Source organism: Lytechinus pictus, chromosome 5, assembly GCF_037042905.1.
Source record: "Lytechinus pictus isolate F3 Inbred chromosome 5, Lp3.0, whole genome shotgun sequence".
NCBI lineage: Eukaryota > Metazoa > Echinodermata > Echinoidea > Temnopleuroida > Toxopneustidae > Lytechinus > Lytechinus pictus.
Genome location: NC_087249.1, coordinates 2163111 through 2179666, shown reverse-complemented (window position 1 = coordinate 2179666; position 16556 = coordinate 2163111). Strand labels below are relative to the sequence as shown.

The 16556-nt window shown below is 36.4% G+C and overlaps 1 protein-coding gene across 3 annotated transcripts in view; it reads left to right on the top strand.

The window, feature by feature from the left end:
* The window catches only part of LOC129262589 (CMP-N-acetylneuraminate-poly-alpha-2,8-sialyltransferase-like), a 38408-nt gene extending 22925 nt beyond the window's left edge, over positions 1-15483 (top strand). For all 3 annotated transcript variants that reach the window (XM_054900727.2, XM_064099605.1, XM_064099606.1), the window contains 3 exons: positions 1862-1951; positions 5401-5636; positions 6927-15483. In XM_054900727.2, the coding sequence (XP_054756702.2) occupies positions 1862-1951; positions 5401-5636; positions 6927-7159 (559 nt within the window). In that variant the 3' untranslated portion in view covers positions 7160-15483. The remainder of the gene's footprint in view (positions 1-1861; positions 1952-5400; positions 5637-6926) is intronic.
* Positions 15484-16556: the final 1073 nt, after the last annotated feature.

The following is a 16556-nucleotide window of genomic DNA, read 5'->3' as shown; positions in this document are numbered from 1 at the left end:
AGCTCTTCTAGCGAACTTAAATAGATACCCTTTTTCATTATTTTAGTGTTTTTGACACCCTTATTACGTGACGTACGTAACGTGCCTTATCTTGAAAAAGACATCCTTTTTACGTGTTTTTTTTTGGTCGTACATGGTATCCACTCGTCAATGTAAGTGCCCACCCCCCCCCCCCCCGGATACAGGGCCTCACTCCTAAAGCCCAGCACATACTATGTGATCCGATGCGACGTAATTTTTTTAATAAATCGCATTTTTTATTTAATGTCAAAGTTCCAAGAAGAAAAATTATTTCATTTGAAGTTCGGCATAATGTTTGGAATAATAACATCACAATTTTGCTTGCGGCAAGCCCTGTGGTCGAAGTAAAGTCCAAATCGGCTTCAGGTCACAGCAGATGATGAGGTTATTACAAATATGATTTGAATTTGCTATTATTCCTATATAAAGGGAGGCTCGAACTAGACTGAATTTCGATTTTAGTAGTCCTACCACTATTCTGAACTCTGATCGCTAAGATTTTATTGGTTGGAATGGTCTTATCAAAATGTAATGAAATGTTCTTTGTAATTCGGATCGCAACGATATTCTCACAGGGTGCTCCGAGGTTTATTTAGAAAGTATAGTCTTTGAATGAGTACGTACTGTTGCATGCCGGGCACTGTGTTACTACGCTAATGGCGTGTTATTGGAATATGGCAAGGAAGATAAAGTGATACCTCCATGCATATGGCTATGGCAATACATTAGGTAAAGATATTGTGGAGCTAATGCGTGAACATGTACTTCATAGTGATCATGACACATTGGAATTTACAATGCAAGATATATTTTCGAATATGTCGGGTACTGCATGGCAATAAAAAATATACACGTGCGGCAATATTAAAATCAGTTTTATACTTCCATTTGTGAATACAAGTACGTCGTGATAGGGCGGAAGTTTCACCTACCTTCAGTAATGTAATATTTATGCCTCTATTTATGGTAAGGTAGTAATAAACACTGATAATTTTTGTTGATTTTTTTCTGTAGCTCATTAAGGACTTGATTTCATGTACCCTTTTCTATATAACGCCATTATCGCATTAATGATAATGATAATATTGATAGTGTGATAATAATACATGTTAGAATACCCACGTCATCCTAGTTTCCTAATCTAAATGATGGGATCAAGTTTCATGGCGTGAATATCATTTGATTATATGCTACTCGTCATTTCCCCGTCTAAATATGAATCATCTTAATCAAATACACATGATGTCAAGATCTTCACTGTTACAAAATATTTATTTGAATATGAACTGATGAAGGTTCAAAGTACATGATATTTCAAACACGGCGATTTTCGAAACTGTTTTCGCGATATACCAGCAAAACATGGAACTGTATGAAGTGCTTTATTAATTAGTAATTGAAAGCGATAAAGAGTGCCCTCCCACTCTTCCATCCGCCACAATAATTAATTGAACACGTCTGACCCGTAGATACGCATTTGTCATATTCTATATAGGCCTACAGTATAATATTGGCGGATCCAGCTTTGACCAACAAGAGGGGAAGAGAGAAAAATCATTATTAAAGTCCCGTATTCATTGGCATACCGGAGAAATCTCGTCGGGGGAGGGGGGTCTGAAAGCTTTTCTTCTCCCCACCCCCCTAATCAGGTACGCTAGTGCATAGATCTATGTTTTTCCGACTGATGTACATGTGAATATCAATAGAAGTTAGTTGATTATCATTTTGAAACACTTTTCAAAATGATAATCGACTTTAAAAATTGTGATAAAAATTAATGTGATCAAATATCTGTAATATCCCCTCCCTCTCTTTCTCTCTTTCCTATGTTATCTCTCAGGTGCAACATACCACCCTTGATGCCGTTTGAGCGAGACGCTGGAATAAAAAGTAATTTTTCCACGATGAACCCTAGTATATTGAGAAAAAGGTATTAATTTGATCCAAATTCTCCATCCATATCATAAAGTATTCCGCATGTACGTTCGCTAAGAGTATACTTGGAAACTTATCGTTACTTAAACACGTTATAGGAAACCAACATTATTTAATTATTATTGAATTTCATATTTTTGCAATGCTTTTGTTATTTTTAAATATATAGTTGGTGATATCATATTTATATACAACGCATGTATTTTCTCAGGAAACTTATATAATTCAATGTATAGGACTATCCTTACTCTGTTTTATCAATCTGTCATCGAGAGTGTTTGTCTGGTACGGCGGTAGTCGAAAGGAGGATCTTAGGAAAATCGAGAGAATCGCCAAACAAGCAGGAAAGATCACTGGCCAAACCAAAAATTTAGATGATGCCTGTAAAACAAAAATTGTACTTACCTAGAAATACAACAAATACTGACAAAAACAATAATCTCACCACCTGATTTTTCTTTTCTGATCTATTCTACCTGGACGATCTTCTTTACTTATCGTCTTTACTTTTTACATCTTTTATTGGAAAAAATATTAAGTTTGTCTGAAGAATTTCCCTTGTATTTGTCACTTTCAAATGCATTTTTGTATAATTGTATCTATGTAAGTGATATATGTAATATGTAATGTTTTATTACAAATGTTTTATATTGTGATCAATATCGAATTGAATTGAATGATATTCATTTTAAAACCCGTTTTATCAGGACCATGATGTAAAACAGCTGTGCTTGTTATGTATCCTGTATAAATTCAAATAGATAAATAAATATTTTGTCAAGAACCAACCAATAGTGACAACTGTATTAGTTATGACCATGACTTGTGTTTTTTTTTCAAGCGAGTATGGCAAGTCATTTTAAAAGTATATATATATATATATGCGTGTATATATATATATATATATATATATATATATATATATATATATATATATATATATACTTGTAAATAATTCAGCATCAACGCAAGACGTAGCTTCCATGTATCTCTTTATTACAAGCTTTCGGCCAATGGGGCCTTCATCAGGCCTATAATGCATTGAAACAAACAGAACAAACCATACAAATAAGGTCGAAATAACAAAGTAAATGTGTAACAAAGGGTACAGAACAGAAGGGTTACACTAAGATAACAAAAATAACAGAAATTAACAACAGAGGGGGTTGAGTACAGAACAGAAGGATTATAGTAAGATAACAACAAATAACAACAGAGGGGGTAATGACTTGAACGAGATGGTGGAATACAATAGAAACGATTGGGAAACTTAAGTGTGTGAAAGGACAAGGTATTTACCGGCATTGAAATTAACTTGGGATTCTGTTCATCAGGAGGAGTAGTGAGTCTTGTGTAGGTAATACTGTGAAAAAATGAGGATAATGTTTCAAGTAAAATGATAACTCGTTTCAATAGTGTATCTTGTATTTGGGTACATAACTATATTGATCCGTTTACATAGTATTCAAGTAACTGGTGATACAAGTTGTAGTTTGAGACATAAAAGGGTACATTGTCATGCGCGGGGAAATATATACGTGTAATTTATATTGATGTTTGAGCGGTAAGCAACATAATTGAAACATCGTTTATAGAATGATCAGGGAGGTTAAAGTGGAGGACATATGGGATGATTTTATTGTTGTGATTGGTGGTGCGGTTGTAGTTGCGGATTTCTGATCTGGTGTTACTGAATCTGGTGTAGAGTGTATCACCAGTTACTTGAATACTATGTAAACGGATCAATATAGTTATGTACCCAAATACAAGATACAATATTGAAACGAGTTATCATTTTACTTGAAACATTATCCTCATTTTTTCACAGTATTACCTACACCAGATCAGAAATCCGCAACTACAACCGCACCACCAATCACAACAATAAAATCATCCCCTATGTCCTCCACTTTAACCTCCCTGATCATTCTATAAACGATGTTTCAATCATGGCAATAGAACAGATTAACAATAAATACCGCTCAATCATCTTACACCGAGAATCATACTGGATCACCACTCTACGCACCCTCACCCCAAACGGAATCAATGTTGATAATTAGAACCAATGACCCATTGCATGCCCCACACACGCACACACACGCACATACACACACGCATTCACTTCACCTCACTTTACCCCATACCTGCACACCCAGTCGACACACTCTCACTGACACTGGAATTATAGGTAACTACTTTTGTATTTGAATTTATCTGATCTTGTGTAATATATACATATTCATATATATATGCATAATAATGTTTGGTAATTATTAAACCCGTTACATACCTTTTCGACCTATTTCATTGTTTAATTTACAGTCTCACCCGCCCCAACAGGCCACTTCATATAGTTTAATAGCCACATCTCTTTACCCCTATACAGTTTGGTATGCTTTTAGTATCTTGATCACTTGATTATATCTGATTATTTGATTGATTATTACAATTTCTTTGCTCCTCATGGCTGTATGTTTATTTTGCTCCTGATGGCTGTATGTTTAATCTGTTATTTTGTTTATTATGTTGCTTACCGCTCAAACATCAATATAAATTACACGTATATATTTCCCCGCGCATGACAATGTACCCTTTTATGTCTCAAACTACAACTTGTATCACCAGTTACTTGAATACTATGTAAACGGATCAATATAGTTATGTACCCAAATACAAGATACAATATTGAAACGAGTTATCATTTTACTTGAAACATTATCCTCATTTTTTCACAGTATTACCTACACAAGACTCACTACTCCTCCTGATGAACAGAATCCCAAGTTAATTTCAATGCCGGTAAATACCTTGTCCTTTCACACACTTAAGTTTCCCAATCGTTTCTATTGTATTCCACCATCTCGTTCAAGTCATTACCCCCTCTGTTGTTATTTGTTGTTATCTTACTATAATCCTTCTGTTCTGTACTCAACCCCCTCTGTTGTTAATTTCTGTTATTTTTGTTATCTTAGTGTAACCCTTCTGTTCTGTACCCTTTGTTACACATTTACTTTGTTATTTCGACCTTATTTGTATGGTTTGTTCTGTTTGTTTCAATGCATTATAGGCCCGATGAAGGCCCCATTGGCCGAAAGCTTGTAATAAAGAGATACATGGAAGCTACGTCTTGCGTTGATGCTGAATTATTTACAAGTGTACATAGAACATGACGCGCTGTAATACACGTTATGCAAAGGGCCCTCTTCTTTTGTTTATATATATATATATATATATATAATTGGGAAAAGAAGTTCTCTGTAGCAACAACAAAAATCAATGGAACTAAATTGTTTATATTGTACATGTATCTTTGTCTGCTTGTTTTTTTTTTATTCCTCCCTTATCTCTTCATTGTATTTACTCCACTATAGCTCAACATGCTATAATCCTTATTTTTATGATTGACATTATTTTGAACAAAGTCTGCTTATTCCTATGCAGGTATAACTGGCTCAAGAATGAGGAACACATAGAGAAATTCAATGATATGGTGTCGGAGTATAGAGGCGTGTTATGGTCAGTCTGCCATGCGTTCCATATTTCACTATCTCTAATGATGACCGCCATGAGGAATTTAATAGTGGAGAATTTAGATTTGGTGTGTGCTAATCCCATGCATGTCCAAGCTGTAACTGACTTTTGGTATGAGAGAAACCTCCGGGCTCGGATATCTACTGGTAATGTTTTTTTTTTAAATAGTAGAGTAATGAATAATGATGACGATAATAAAAATAACAACAATATGATAATAGTAATAATAACAATAATAATATCAATAATAATGATATTGATAATGATAATGATAATAATAATAAGAAGAAAAAGAAGAAGGGAAAGGTGAAGAATTTCAGAATTATTAACAAAGGTGGTTATAATAATGAAAATAACAATACATCATGAAGATAATAACCATAACAGTAATAATAAAGAAAAATTGTTTTATCATGGTGATAATCATGATATTTATGATAGTAATGACAATAATAGTTGTTATGCTATTATCGCTGCCTAAGCACACCTACCCTTATAATGTGCTCAAGCATTCAAAGAAGTCCTTCCTATACTGGTAGACTGGGTATTGATTTACTAAACCTGGGTGGAGAGTGGCAAATGCAGATAATAAACACCTTGCTAAAGGTTGAACGTTTGCAGTGAAATTTGAACCCCGGACCTTTTGGTTCAAAATCGGAGACTTATCCACTGAGCCATAACCATCTTACAAAGAGTTACGATTGATTTGATCAACTACAAATATGGAAAGCCAACAACATGAACATCCAAAATGCTTGTTTGTTTAAAATATTTTCTAGATAATAAGATGTAAAGCCATACATTTATCGTTTTCTTGTAAATGCAGGGTGCTTTTCTTAGTTTACAAAGGACATTGTGCAAATTTCCTTGAAAGATTATTACATGTTTGGATTTCCAAATACACTATAGTACAGGTTGATCAGACGGGGGCCAGGAATCCTTGATCACGTGCGGTAACTTACAATCTACCCTAGATAGCAGCTATGTCTTTTCTTATTTGTCCAGATTGGTTTATTACCTGAAAGAACAGATCCAACACGAAAAGTTTGAAGAAAAAAAATCAGGATTTACATTGCTCTGTTGGGGCATCGTGATCTGGCGTCTTACAATCAGAGGGTTGTTGGTTCAAGTCCCAGCCATGGTGTGTTTTCCTTCGGTAAGGCATATTGTGCCATGGACCATGGAGGTGTTAGAATCTTCATGATTGTGCTGCAATCAACCCAGGAGAGGTGTATGTATACCCAGCAGCATCAATTCCCTCAATTCATCAATCCTGTAAACAGCAGCTGGAACTATTTTTTTTAAAGCCGGAGTAATATTCTTTAAATAGAAACTATAGATACGCGATGCCTTATTACAAAAATTGTGATATTCAGATATCAAGGAAAAAGGATGTTGATAAATATGTACCATTTTGTTTTTCATTGTCCCTGCAGGTTTCTATATGGTAACGTTAGCCATTCAGTTATGTGATGAAGTAACGCTGTATGGATTTTGGCCCTTCTCCGAGCGATATGGAGCAAACAAGACCAGTGTATCTTACCACTATTTTGATAAAAGCACAGACAAGGTAGCCAAAGGAGTTCATAGTATGAATAAGGAATTTGCCTTTCTTATGCAGCTTCATAACCTTGGTATCATCCGTATTAATATAGGATCATGTAAATAATTTTATCACATCAGCAATACCTCGTGTTGAGTACTGTACACCTGAGAATCTGAAATCCCTAGAAAACCTTATTGTCATGCTATGCAGAAAAATAGTAAGGACAACATGACTTGTTTTGCAACATTCTCTACGGGATATGCGTCGACCTGAACAGGGATGACCGTGTGCTGGTATACACTAAGGAAAGTAAAATCGTGGGAGTATAGCCTGTAGCCACCTGTCCAATTTAAATCTTGTCAAGTTCATAACTATTGAATCCTTGATGACTTGCCGGTTGACCGCCTGGTACACTGCCATAGGTCTGGTGTTGATCTATAGCACCAACACAGAATCTGATTCTGGCAACACCAGTTTGGTTTTGACGGCAACACCAAAGAAGTGTTTAAATAACATCAGTCATTATTAAAAATGGTGTTGTTTCAACATTTCTTTGGTGTGAGCTGGTGTTATAATAAATACCGCCTACTTTTCAGTGTAAATGTGCTGTTAATGTGAAGATAGCAGGAATTCATCACAGAACCGAGTGTCCCCACTGGGATCATGCGCTTAAATTAAAGGGGTACTCCGGGCTGAAAATACTTACTGTTTATCTAAATAAATAGAGTAAAATTCACCACGCAAAATGCGGAAAATTTCAAATAACGAAGTTATTGACAGTTGAAAGTTTAGCAATATTTTGTGAAAATATTTCTATGCTCCTCCTCCTGAATATTCATTAGGTAGGCTGATGATGTCCCATCCCCACTTCTTTCCTTTTTCTTATGCTATATTACGTGAAATCATGATTATTTGAGTTTTTCCATACGAGTGTGAATGATAATGTCTCCCTTACAATAAAGTAAGTTACAGCAACGAATATATAATGCATTAAATCAGTTGTCAATCCAACCACTTTATTTTTTGGAAGAAAAAATTGAATTAACATAATTTCATATAATGAAATACAAAAGAACAAGTGGGGATACTACATCATCGGTTTGCTCATTGAATATTAATGAAGACATGCACATACTGAGCTGTTTTACCAAAATAAGGCAAATCTATAAAATGTCATAACTTTGTTATTCCACGTCGGATTTTGATTAAATTTCTAGTGTTTTGTTAGATTTTTTCTTTGAATTGTTCAAATAATAATTTCAGCCTGGAGTATCCCTTTAATTGATGGATTTACTTTTTAGTATATGGTCATTTCAAAATATAATTAACGTGTTTGTATGTCCAATCCCAAGTTCCTCCTTCCACACTTCATACCATTAAAATCTGTGAAAATTTATGAGAAATACAACCTTTCATATGAACTTCAAAAAAAAGACACGTTCAGAAAGGTCCCATCAGATATGTATTTTTTCATGTTTTTGCCTGATGATCTCAGGCCCTTTTCCATATTATGCTTCCCACTACCCATTCCATGCCCTTTCAGGCTCTATATAGTAAAACGTGTTTTTTATCAGGCACTATTGATCTTTCAAAGGTCTTTCGACGAAATTTCAAAGATCTATGAGGTCTTTTCGTGATCCCCAATTTTTTTTTTAAACGGTTTAAAACAGTCTTTTAGCGGCCTTTCAGGGAAAACGGTCTTTCGGTAGTCTTTCAGCAGTCTTTCAGCGGTCTTTTAATGAAACTTTCAAAGTTCTTATCAGCATTTCCATGATCTTTCAACAGTCTCTTTACTTTTTTTTTGGGGGGGGGGGGTCTTTGAAATTCGGTCTTTTAGAGTTCCTGTCGGTGGTTTAGGTCAGTCTTTCAGAGTTCCTTCAGAGGGCTTTGTTGATCTTTCAAAGATCTCTGGCAGTATATACGCCATAATCATTCAGTGATCTCTCAATGGTCTTACTTGTCTCTCAGTAAACTTCTAGCTGTCTTCACGGTCGTGCGGGAATCTTGTTATAAATGTTGTTTTTTGGTCTTTCAGTGGTTTTTCAGAATCTTCAGAGCCATTCTACACAGACAGAAAATTTCACTAATCTTGAAAGACCTTGCAAATGTTCGGTCTTTCAGCGATCTTTCAAGGGTCTCCGTTCTGTGGAATGGGGACTTTGGAGAGAAGGGTGTATACTTTAGAAGTAAAAAAATGATAATTATTTTACTAATAATGATAATAGTAATAATAATAATAATGATAATAATAGAAAGGATTTATTGTGCGCCAGATCTACTCTACAGAGTGCTCATGCAAGGAGCAACAAAAGAAGAAAGACACAGGGAGAGTATGCAATATGGAATGATAAATTAAAGAACTTGAGGAGTAATAAGCTATATTAAGAGTAGAAATATTGATTACAATATACCCTATTTAAATCATGTTCAGGCTTTCTTTTTGTACGATACGATTTTAGTTGATTTGTGAAAAATGTTTGCGAGTCATTTTAGAGTAAAGATATATATAGCACATTTGAAAATCTTGCCCAGCAGACCTGAAATAAATATTACGTTGCCCTTGGTAACATAAAATTTTTACAACATGGCACATTTGGTGTCTTTTTTAAAATAGGTTTTATTTTTGGAAATGTATGAAATGAATGGGAAATAAAATGTAATTAAAAGAAATAATCGGTAAATTCGACAATACTAAATGTATTCTAATTTGTTTTATGGGATATTTTCCTTTTCATTTACTCATGAAAGATATTTGTATGTGTATTTTCTTAACATTACATTTTGTTTTTCATTTTCCTTGCCATCAATTGAAAACGTATAGGGACAATTTTTAGCAGTGACTAAGAAGTTGTTAGGTCGTTAAGTAAGTGAGATCATGATCGTAAAAGTTATCATTGTCAATTTCTGATGTACATGTAGTAATAATTGTAAAAGGTGTATGCAATCTTTTCAAAAGATATGATAATACTACCTAAGTGGTATTTCTGCTGCATATATATATATATATAGTGTGTGTGTATGTGTGTTTACACAGGCGTATCCAGGATTTTGCACCCTGGGGGCCCGACCTAATTTTGGCGCCCCTGTGAACTTTTCAGAAAATTTTTATATTCTGACCTTAAATTTTGACATTCTAAGCACTTTATCTAACCATGAAAGGATCGTCACCTTTCTAAACAATTGATGCGAGCGCGAAGAGCGAGATGAAATTTATTGATATTCTGACCTAAAATTTAGACTTTCTAAGCACTTTTGGTAATCATGAACAGGATGGGCATCTAACCATAAGCATTTGATGCGAGCAAACATGAGTTTGACGCCCCCCATGTGAAACATGAATTTGCCCCCCCCCCCCCCCCGTCAAACATCAAATTGGAGCCCAAAAGGTCGAATATGAATTTGGCGCCCCATGAAAAACATCGAATTGGCGTTCCAAAGGTCGAACATAAATTTAGCACCCCCCCCCCAGGTTGAACAAGAATTTGGCGCCCCAGGACAAACATCAAATTGGCGCCCCTAGGTCGAACATCAATTCAGCGCCCCCTATATCGAACTTCAAATAGGCGCTCCTAGGTCGAATATCGATTCGGCGCCCCCCCCCCCTATATTATGTTGAGCATCAATTCGGCGCCCCCTATATCGAACTTCAATACGGCACCCCTAGGTCGAACATCAATTTGACGCCCCCTCGATTGAACATCAATGCGGCGCTCCCTATGTCGAACATCAATTCGGCGCCCCTAGTTCGAACACCAATTCGGCGCCCCCGAGGTCGAAGATAAATTCGGCGCCCCCTTGGTCGGCACCCCTCGGTCGAACACCAATTCGGCCCCCCCCCCCGGTCGAACAAATTCGGCGCCCCTATATCGAACTTTAATTCGTCGCCCCCGCGCCCCCCCCCCCCCCTAGGTTGAACACCAATTCGGCGCCCCGTAGGTCGAACATCATTCAGCGCCCCCTATATTATGTCGAACATCAATCCAGCGCCCCCCCCCCCCTAGGTCAGACATCAAGTCGGCGCCCCCCATGTCGAACGCCTAATCGGCGGCGCCCCCCCCCCATATGTCGAACATCAATTCGGCGCCCCTAAGTAAAAAATCAATACGGCGCCCGACCCCCCCCCCCCCCCGACCCCTTCTATTTTGTTTTCTTCTTTTCTCCCCCTTTTTTTCTTTTCTTCCTTTCTTCTCCCCTTTTTCTTTCCCTCTCTTTTCTTCCCTTATTTTGGCGCCCCCTTTTTTGCCTACCCGGGGGGCCCGGGCCCCAAAAGCCTCCCCCCGAATACGCGCATGTTACATTGAATCTCAATACTTCGCCAAGATGGAAAAAAAACATTAAAAAATGTCTCCCTACAATAATAATATTTACGTTTTATTTTTGCAACTTGTTTATTTATATTTTATCATTAGCAATGCTTAGATATTTCTATCATTCCTTTCTCTGATCAACGTGCAAGTGTCATCTGGGTTTCGTTACACACAAGCACGGAGATCAATCATAAAGGTTAAATTGTGAACCTGTCAGAATTATTGTTTCAAATCTGCAATTAATGTCATCCCTTGTGTCACGGGGACCAGGGATAAAAAAAAACTGAAATATTTAGTCTTAGATCAGTCAGGTCATATGACCTCTAAACACAATTGCTATAATAATGTTTCATTGTTTTTATTAAAAAAATTGTTTATATATATATATATATATGTTTAACTAGGGTTAAACCTATATTGGTACGTAATGTGCGTGTGTGTGTCAGTATGTTTAGCCTATTCAAAATTTCATTTAAGATTAAAGGAGCAATCATCACTGATGACCATTTCTTACGAGCTTAATCAAAACCAATGAAATTTTGATGCACATAATTTACCACAGGATAGGATCACCAGTCGTTCATAAAATCACTCGTACATAAAGCTGTTCGTAAAGTTAAGCCCGGCTCACATTATCGTTGCGATCCGAATTTCATATTAATTGTGATAACATTTGATATGGATATTCCAACTAATAAAATATTACGGATCAGAGTTCAGAATAGTACCGTAGGACTACTGACATCGAAGTTCAGTCCATTTAGAGCCTCCCTGAATGAATAAAAACAAATTCAATTCCAAATCGTAATGACGTCATCATCGGCTGCGACTTGAAGCCGATTTGGACGTTACTCCGACAATAGGGCTTGCCGCAAAGTAAAGGTATGATTTTAGTTTTCCTAACAATATGCCAACTTTAAATAAAATAATTTTACTTCTTAGAACTTTCATATTTAATGCAAAATGCGATTTCTTGAAAAATCGCGTCGCACCGGATCGCATAGTGTGAGACAGGCTTTACGCACGACTGGAACATGTTCTTCGGTCATATTATATCAGGGGTATCATATTTTAGCACAAGAAAGGATTACCAGTCGTGCGTAAAGTCATTCGTATCTTACGAACAGCTTTATCAAACACCCACCCGGTCAGCAGGGCAGGGGCTGAAATCTCTCCCAAAAGGTAGGGGGGACAAGGGGCTGAGAAAAATTTGCCAAGCAAAACAAATAAAAAAAGGTTATCACCACAAATTTAAGGTCATTTGGACGAAAATAAATTTGACAAGCAAAAAAAAAAGGGTTATCATCCCAAAAGTAGGGTCATCTCGTCCTAAAATACATGTTTTATTTCGATTTTGAATGATGTATTTATTACCATCATAAAAGACCAAAAATATTAGGGGGGACATTTGATATTGTATCCCCCCCCCCCTACTATTTTGAGTAGGGGGGAAACGTCCCCCCTGGGATTTCCGCCCATGCAGCAGGGGCTGTTGTAGGAAGAGTTTTCTTTAGACATAATTCAAAATAATGAAGTGCAAGTCCCTAATACGATCGTTTCATTGGTTGAAAGTCAAGTTGCGATTGATGTTAGGAGTTGCATTTGATCACAATATTTTCTGCAACAGGCCCTAGTTTATACATTGGTCTCGCCATCTGATGATCTGCATGAGTTCAAAACCAGGTTTATGAACAAGACTATATCTTGCAAGGTCCACTGTTGGTTGGTATACCGGTGGCGGGGGGATGGGTTTATGGGGGCTACAGATGTATAGGCCCTATAATATGCCTAATGATTTGATGTTATCTTCTTTCAGAAGAGAAAATAAAATGAACTTAAATTACTAGATTTATATTCCACCCCGACAAAAAGTGTATTTGAATGAAAAGATAAGTTGAGGAAGTTATGTGATAACCAGGGAGATGTACAGACCTGAGCCCTGTCTCACAAAGATTTACAATTGATTCGATCAAACTCATCCCTGCCATAATTTTTCTCACATAAAATTTGCACAATGTCCTGTGTAAACAAAAAGGATATCACACTGAGTTTTCAAGAAAACTATATGAATATACAACATTATCTAGAAAACATGCACAATTAAAATGTTGGGCAACATACTGTCCACTGTCTTGGGTAATGTATATTGGTAATATATATATATATATATATATATTCTGGGCAATCATTATCCAATTGAGCAAATTTATTTACAATTTACAATTGATTCGATCAAACTCATCCCTGCCATAATTTTTCTCACATAAAATTTGCACAATGTCCTGTGTAAACAAAGAGGATATCACACTGAGTTTTCAAGAAAACTATATGAATATACAACATTATCTAGAAAACATGCACACTTAAAATGTTGGGCAACATACTGTCCACTGTCTTGGGTAATGTATGTTGGTAATATATATATATATATATATATATATATTCTGGGCAATCATTATCCAATTGAGCAAATTTATTACCCAAATATTAGTTTTTATTACCCGATTTGGGCAGATTTTAACCAATAGTTGCATTGTGTGGACAGTATTTTGCCCAGGGTTGGTTAAAAGTTCGGCATTGTTCGCCCAACTATCTTAGAGTGTGTGGAACTAACATGCTTTTTAGATGATGACGTTACTGGCTTTCCATGGTGTGGTCGACTGGATCAATCGTAACTCTGTGTAAGATAAAATAATCAAGCTCAAATCCCTAATTTAATATCCATGCTATTTAATATGACTGTTAAAACCAATTATTATTATTATGCTGCATCGTGGTGCTTAGAGACTTCCGATAAAACACTTCCGTGTTTAGACGCTGTGTAAGCATGGACCTACTAGTAGGTCCATAGTGTAAGCAAGCACATTAGCATTTGTGTAAAATGTATGAGATTATCTTACATGAATCATGGAGCTATTAGCTCTATGCATGAATTATAATCTTGCATGAAAACGTTCATGCGAAATGTGATTTACTCCATTTTATCCGGCATTTTATGCATGATGTGACCATCAATCGTTTAAATAAGTGGCTAGATCGTTTTATTGGTACATTATTGCAATACATTTTGGAAAAATGTCATTTCTCAAAATATAAAGAATATAGGCACTGCTCATGGAATCATTCTTTCTGTAATTGAATACTTCGGAGGCCAATCAAATATATCGTCGTCCAAGTATATAGTGACTACATAGTGCATAATGTCAAATGTGTACATCAAATACATTTTTGGTCATGCGAGAAAGGTAAAATCCTTTCTAATATTTATCCAATATTTAAACGATGTGCAGTTAAAAAGGGAGGGTGCATTATGCAATAAAATGTTTTATGCTAGACTTTAAATTTAAGCTAACCATATAGGGCGTAGTGTATAGAGATGTACATTGATATAGTCTATCAAAAATGTTTTACTGCAGTTTTTCATGACTGGTTGGGGCAACCAGAATAGATTTCAAATGGTCAATTCTAAAAAAAAAAAAACCTCATCAGTAAAAATTCCTTCGCACATTGGCCCAAGCTATATTCGACCCCACATTGAAGCCAAACAAAATGTATCCTTGTCTCATGTTCAATACTTTTCAATGTATCAATAAGAGACATTGGCACTAGTGACTTGTTTTATATCATTTTGTATATAGTTTTCCTCACTATAGGCGATGTTCAGATTCGCCAACCCTTTTCATCAAGGTTAGTGTAATACAACTCTTGCAACTGTTGTATCGAGGCTTGCATATGTTTGCAAATCTTAACAAAATAAATTTGCCTTGACAACAGAAAAAAATATATAATTATGTTTTACAACCACTGACAAACAATGAAGGAACTTAGAGTTTTACAATGTTCGCTCAGAATGATTAATGACTAACGAGCCTTGTTATTATTATACATATATTGCTTGCCATTGTTACATTATATACCTGCATTAATGTTTGTATTGTTTAATTATGTTAAACAAATTTTCCACTCTAGATGACTTTAATAGTAAAACAATTTTAAACGACAGTTGAATAAATGATAAATAACGATATTCAAGCTTATTCGTTTACCATGTTTACTGTCTCTCGCCAACGAACATCACTCCCCTGTTTTATGAACACTTTTTGAACTGATTGTCCCTCGGCAACTTTTGGCGCAGTTACATTTCCCCTACGGTTGCCGTATACGTCGATTAAAAAACAGTCGTTTTTTACATTTTTTTGTTCCAGCTACATGGGCGGTTTGAATTAAATTAGACAAAACGGTTGTTGTCCACTCGCCGCAAGTGGCCGTAGGGAAAATGTGACTGCAGCATTAGGTACTTTAGGAGTAAGGACCACCTTATAAGCCCCCTACCCCCCCCCCCCCCCCCCCGTTTGCAAAAAAGCTGTACACCGTTACAAGTGCACATGTTATGATGAGATGTGCCCCATTGTGGAACTGATATATTACCCCCACCATCCGGGCCATCCCCAACCTCCAGGTAAATATGTACGTGAACTAGAGATGGGACCTATTTGTTAACCCCCCCCCCCCACCCATCCCACCGGGTTAAGACCCGTCGCCTGTTATTATTAGTCTGCAGGCACAGACCCTGATTGAATCTTTGATCAACAGGTGGGTCTCCACGCAGAGACTAGCACATACAAAACTTGCTGCAGCGAGAGGGTCTTCTATACTGAGTACAAGAATTTATAGGCTGCACATTCAGACCCATGACCCGAGTGAAGGGTTTGCACAACATGACTATGTAATCATTATGACAAATAAAACAAAATAAATAATTTTGTCGATGGAGAATAACTTTCAAACCAATAATCATCTCACACTCCCTTCCATAGTCGTATCCTGTAGATCAAGACAGAAAGCATCATTGGTCATTTTAATTTGAATTGTTTATGTTTTAAATGAACTTAAATGGAGTCATATGAAATATTCTTTTTAGAAATACTATACTTTTCGATCTGTGACGCACACTGCAAAAAATATCGGTGTTAATTTTACACCATCTCGGTATATATGAAAACACCAGAGAGGTATTGAAACAGCACCCCTTTTCGGCTTTAGATTAACACCAGATAGGCATTTAAACAACACTAATCAGTATAAAACCAATATCGGTTTGTTTCTTTACTGGTGTTGTTTTAAACATTTCCCTGGTGTCTTCCGATACCGGGCTGGTGTTACACATGACCCTCGGAAGCGCGGGGTGCTGGGGTGATGTGACTCCATGGACT